The sequence below is a fragment of the Dermacentor albipictus genome, chromosome 1, assembly GCF_038994185.2.
Source record: "Dermacentor albipictus isolate Rhodes 1998 colony chromosome 1, USDA_Dalb.pri_finalv2, whole genome shotgun sequence".
NCBI classification, from domain to species: domain Eukaryota; kingdom Metazoa; phylum Arthropoda; class Arachnida; order Ixodida; family Ixodidae; genus Dermacentor; species Dermacentor albipictus.
Window position 1 is genome coordinate 249055910 of NC_091821.1, and position 6000 is coordinate 249061909.

General features: G+C 46.0%; 1 protein-coding gene across 2 annotated transcripts in view; it reads left to right on the top strand.

The window, feature by feature from the left end:
- Positions 1-2937, top strand: part of LOC135900181 (oxytocin-neurophysin 1-like) — a 77120-nt gene extending 74183 nt beyond the window's left edge. For both annotated transcript variants that reach the window (XM_065429628.1, XM_065429632.1), the window contains exon 4: positions 2760-2937. In XM_065429628.1, coding sequence (XP_065285700.1) covers positions 2760-2857 — 98 coding nt within the window. In that variant the 3' untranslated portion in view covers positions 2858-2937. The remainder of the gene's footprint in view (positions 1-2759) is intronic.
- The last annotated feature ends 3063 nt before the right edge of the window (positions 2938-6000 follow it).

Here is a 6000-nt window from a genome sequence, read left to right on the forward strand (position 1 = left end):
GTTCATGTATAACCCTTAGCAGTATGGAAAGAAAGCACTGTGAAATAAAAAAACAAGAGTGCCGTCTTGTTGCTCGAAGTTCGTGGCCTCTCGCAAAGATTTTTTGGTGAAGAAAGCGTGAAACCAACGCTTCCATATTCGCTGACCATATAGCTTTGAGTGCGCACTATATTTCTCGGCTTTCGGTTTAGGAAACTAAAGATTAATTAAAATATATGATTTCATTTCATATCTGCTAGAAAATGTAACAATGAACTGGGTTATGATACCACTGTGAAACTACTGCATGTGCTGTAATCGCTGCTAAAGGAGAAACAAGGAGTGGCAAAGAAATAATGTTATTATAATCTGCATAACTTTCTGGTGCGCCGCCTCAAACACCTAGGCACGCCGCGTAGCTTCCACTCGAGTGCCAAACTGCTGTTACGCAAACGCAGTAGAGGCACAAAAAACTTAGCGCTCAAAAAAGAAAAAAAATAACTAGACTAACTCGTGGTACGTGTTCCTGCGTTAGACGCCTTCGCTTCTGCGTGCCGGACACGCAGCTGCAGTCGTGCACTTCTCACGTGATCGCGTCGTGCTTATTGCAGCGCTTTTTTATGAGCCCACTTCGTCGTCATGCACAGCCATTCCTCGCTTGCAACACTTGGCAGCCGTTCCCAGCCCCGCAACAGATGGTAAAACGCATCCAGACGGGGTCGTATTTAAAGTGGAGAGGTAAAAAAAAAAAAAGAGTCGTGGTTGCAATAGGAAGCTCTGCCACCCACGACCACGCGCGGAGCCTTCGCTGCGAAATAATATATTTATTTCTGTGGCTGCAGTCTCGCTGGAAGGTTGGGGGGGGGGGGGGTCACTGTGGCAGGTATTTCCCTGACACGTGTATGTCTCTTCTGAGTGCACCAGCCCGCGTGCAAGACAAGCACAAAGGTCATGTTGTGGGGAAAAGGTCCCGTTGGGCTGATAAAAAAAAAAAGAAAAGAAACAAATCAAAACTGGACATATTTGTTTGTGGTATTCTGAAAAAATTGCACGCAGAAACGATTGTGTTAGTGTTACGAAAAAAAAAGGACATTTACTTGGCTCCATTCTAGCACATCAACGTATTTGCTCATAAGTATAGAGGCCGGATTATAGGCGAATGTATATTTGTTGTCGCACGCCGGGGACTAACCCTTTTGATGCATGAGTTAAGAAGTGGTTTGGCACTGGTTGTATATATAGTGCCCATATATAGATGCCTATTTCTGTCCTTTGTTTGTGCCTATCTGTGCCTATTTTTGCTTTTGCCATCTGCTTATAGCAATGCTTTTCTTGGACGCTATTATTGCTTCGAAAGCAGATTCGGTTACTTCTTTCCATAAGACCTGGAAGCATAACTAGACGCTATTGTTAATGGCAACGCATCTGGCAATGTGACTTAGCAAGTGAGCGCTTGCGTTGTCAACGTTAGTCGATGTTTTGAGTCTCTCACCATCTTTCTGACACTCGTTGGCAATTCCAGAGAAAAAGATCAACAAAAGTGTCCTTCTTAGGCAGTGGTCATGTTACACTGCAGGTGGGAATACGAAAGGCGTATCATTTTCGCCAAACGTGTAGTGCAAGCTGAACCTTGTAAGGACTGTCGGCCCCCATTGGAATGCTGCTGCCGCTTTTGGTAATCGAACCCGTAACCTCATGCTCGGCGCAGAACGTCATATAGCCAGTGCGCAACCACGGTGGGTAGACTGAGGAGGTGCACCGGCGGCGTTGCAGCGAAGCAATTCGTTTCACGTAGAATTTACTGGAGTAAGGGATTCATTTGCAAGTCTTATGCAACGCCGAGACAATAATCCATCGCCTTCGATTTCGAGTGGCAAACACCAATAGCGTTCTCTCCAATGCTGCGCTTCTACGGGCTTTTGGGGTCTGAAGATCAGCAACATTTCTATTACTCTTCTCGAGTAGGCAATACGTTAAGCAGTACGAATGTCGTTGGCAGAATTGAGAGGACCGGACAAACTACTATTTTAACTATAAACAAAATACGTATCGGGCATCGACCAACGAGTCTGCTGGATCGAAATGATATTAACGTCTTCGTAAGAAATTTCTTAGCGTATACAGTGACCTACATATTGAGATACCAATATACACAGCTGTGCATCGCATGCTGAAGAAAATTAATGAACAATAGAACTTATTGCTTGGTGAGTCGGTTGGAATCTGATGAATACTTGGTTGCGCTAGCGGGAAAAAAAGAAAGCTTAGGAAGAAAAGTAGGAAAAACAGCAGCAGGTCCTACTTTTCTTTCTAGCCTTTTTTTTCCTGATAACGCAACAATGTATTCATCAATGAACAGTGTTTGAACTGAAGTGTGTGCGTTTCGATAGTATACAGAGAACTCTTGGTACCTAGATATTTTGTATATACCAAATGTTCAGAACTACAGCATAAGCCACACACATGTGCGTAAAACATAAACTGCTGCTAATAATTTATTAAGGTGCAATGTTGCGCATTGTAAACTAGGTATAACGTTTCAAACTCACGTAGACTTACATTTTAATGGTTACCGGCGCCGCATATCGCTCAGGTTTAGATGTTTCGGGCATCTTTCGTTAAGTTTGAAAGCATCGTCGATGTTATTAAAATTTGCGGAGGAAATATACAGTTAACATCAGCGCCGGCTGTCATACATACGCACACTTCGCTTCATGTCCAGCGACATTTCGCGAAGACAATTCATAGCTCAGACCACGGACCTGTGTTCCTTTGCGCAGACGGCTGCAGGAGAGACGAGTCTTGCTCAAACGACGCAAGCACCGACCAGTTCGGAACGGGCGTCGACATGCTGGAGTACGGCGTATCCCGGAGGTAACCAACCGACCCGCGGCTGACCGGAGCCCACAGCAGAACTCGGCGGATCGGACGAAATGCTCGAAAAAATAAAAGTTCGCTTTCCCACGTCGTTGCTTTCGCTTGAATGAAAACGAGTCCTATGCTGCGATCCCACGTTGCGAAATGCAAACTAGAACCGGCCCGGTTGCGATCGAACGGCAAACGCTTCGCCGAATGCGATTCGATGCCACCGCCATTGATGTGAATGTAGGACTGCCAGAGCTTACTTCTCAACGACAGCGCCTGCCTTGACATGTGACAAGGCATGTCGTAGGGTGCACATGCGTCGTCATTGACCAGACAAAGTGACGGAGAGACAAAGCGGCCGAAGTGGCTTACAGCTGGTACTGAGAGCCGGCTTCTGCTGCCTGGTGAAGAAGTTTTTCTGAATTATTTGTAATTATCTCCAAACGAATGAAGGCACACACACAAAAAAAGGATTCAATTTGCGCTTTTGTCTTTGTCTTCTTTTAATGTCGCACAAAAACTCTGGGCCCACAGTATAGCGCAGTGCTTGTAAGTAGCAGGGTGTAATTTTATAGCATTCGAAAACATTTACAGCGTAATTTACTGCTTTCAGTTTATTGTAAGCGTGGCTATTTGACGCAGCGTGAATTGCGAGCGAGCGACTTCAAGGAAGTCAAATCACGATGCAGGCTACAACAGCGTGCAGCTTAACCATCGAACTTGATCACTAGCAGCGAAGCCTCCACAAGTTTTTTTTAAGCCATGACAAGTCCTGTAGATAAGGATATACAGCAAGCTCGTTGGCGGCGCACCTCGCGCGACTATGCCTAATGATCAAGAAAAGCGCACGACGCTGTCAGATAATTTGTATATAGATAAGACGTCATGCCTACGTTACCTTGAAAGATTTTGTATATCCGCCGTATTACAGAATTCAGTCTCTCTTGTCGGAAATATTTTATAGATGTAATCATTTTAGGCCAACGCCTGTTAAGTTAAAAAAGTTCACCGGAGATTACGATGCTCCCTAATGAGAAATTTGAGCTCAGCACTATACGTGCTTTGATTTCGCGATACATTGGCTGGCACGGACAATCTGCCTCGTGCGGCACATTGCAAACGGAGCGAAGTGTGGCGCGGCTGCCTCGCTGATCGGGAGGTGGCGAGAGGCAGCGCGTGGGTGACGCGTGGACGCGATTCACAGCAGCCGCAGACAGAGCTCCGCTCATCATAGGCGCCGGCTACGGGGAGGATCCGGGGCCCGAGCACCCTCCGAAGTTTTTAGTATTTCAGGACGGGCAGAGCCCCACCCCCGGCGGCGCCAAAGCCTACGCCCCCCCCCCCCCCCCCCACCCATTGACACCCCATTGAGTGTCATTACCAGAGTTCTGTTACATACATCATTTGAGGTTTCTTTTTAGTTGCCTCTACCTCTTCACTTAGCATTTTATTGTGGCTAAAAGCTTACTGCATCAATGTCGCTGTGGACGTGCACAGCTTTTATGCATACTTTCGCTTTATGTCTGCAAATCCTGACATTAAGAGGACATACGTATTAGAAGCATCAGCGCCGGCTACCTCATCCGTATTTTCTAACCAACACTTTTTTTTTTGTTTACAGTGTGAACACCATGCACAAAGACAATATGTTGAAGTATATACGAAGGACAACGTTTGTTATATTTTTTTTTTCAAGGGAATAGGTAGCCAACTAACAATTATTTCTAATGGTGTATGGATAGCCTATGCCGGTATATGTTGCTGTATGTTCACCTCGCTTCAAAGTGCTTTGCGTGCTTTTTTGATCTTGAAAAATAAAAGAAAAACCTGCAGACTTCAGTGACTCCTTCGGCAGTGTGTTTTACCAACGGCGGGTGAAATGCACGTGAATGGTATGTGTCTCATTATTGCTTCTCTTTCTAGTAGGCAATGCTAACGACTCATGAAGAAAAATTTCGAATATTTTACATTTATTAGGGATGGAAACACAGCCACTTGCACGTAGAGGTCGTATATATATATATAGTAGGTAGAGGCATTCTTCAGGCTACCTTTCAAACTTAAAGAACTTGGGTGGTGCTACAAGGTAAAGAGAACAACAATTTAATTTCAACAGTTTCGACTGGTGGACCGATCTTCATCAAGGTTTACAAAAAAAAATTTTGTTTTGTGAACCCTGATGCAGATTGGTCCACAGGTCGAAACTGTTGAAATTAAATTCTTGTTCTGTTTACCTTGTAGCACCGCTCAAGTTATATATATATATATATATATATATATATATATATATATATATATATATATATATATATATATATATATATAAACGAGAAGAAAGGGGGTTTTTAACTGACAGACAGACAGACAATGAACTTTAATGAGGTCCTGAGGGACTAGCCGGTGGAGACCCGTTGGGGCCCCCGGCTCGCCGCTGGCTGCTCCCATGTCGGAATCGGGAGGCCAAGCCTCTCCGCTCTTTCACGGGCCCTCTGGACGGCCATGGACTGGAACTTGAGTTGCGTGCTAGATATGGCCTCGTCCCAGTCCTGTTCGCTGGTGAGGGACGTATCCCGTAACGCAGGACACTGCCAGAGCATATGAGGTAGCGTGCTAACCTCCCCACAATCCGGGCACTGTGGGTCAATTTCTGGATAAATCCTGCTTAAGAAACTTCGCGAGGGATATGACCTCGTCTGAAGCATCCTAAGCGTGATCGATTGTGATCTGCATAGATTTGGATGTGGAGGCGGGAAGCGCCTGCGTTCCTCTTTATAATGGGAGACAATCTCGTGAAATGTTAATAACGGGTCGCTGTGGCCGAGCTCCTCCGGATCCAATGTAGCCCCATCGCCGTCGCGGCGCGTTAATTCTCGCGCACGGCGGTGAGCAATTTCATTGGGGTTCGGACGGCCCGGCAGCACGTTGTCGCCCATGTGAGCTGGGAACCATGTAATATAATGCACGGGGTCACAATTAGTACCGGACTTGTTTTTCAGAATCACCTCCACCTGTCTCGCAACCATTCCCGAAGCGATAGCCCTGACGGCCGCGCGTGAGTCAGTGTAGATATACGGCCTTTTTGAATCCTGCATCGCCAGCGCCACCGCCACCTGTTCTGCCACGTCGGCCGTCACAGCGCCTACCGAGGCCGCAGAT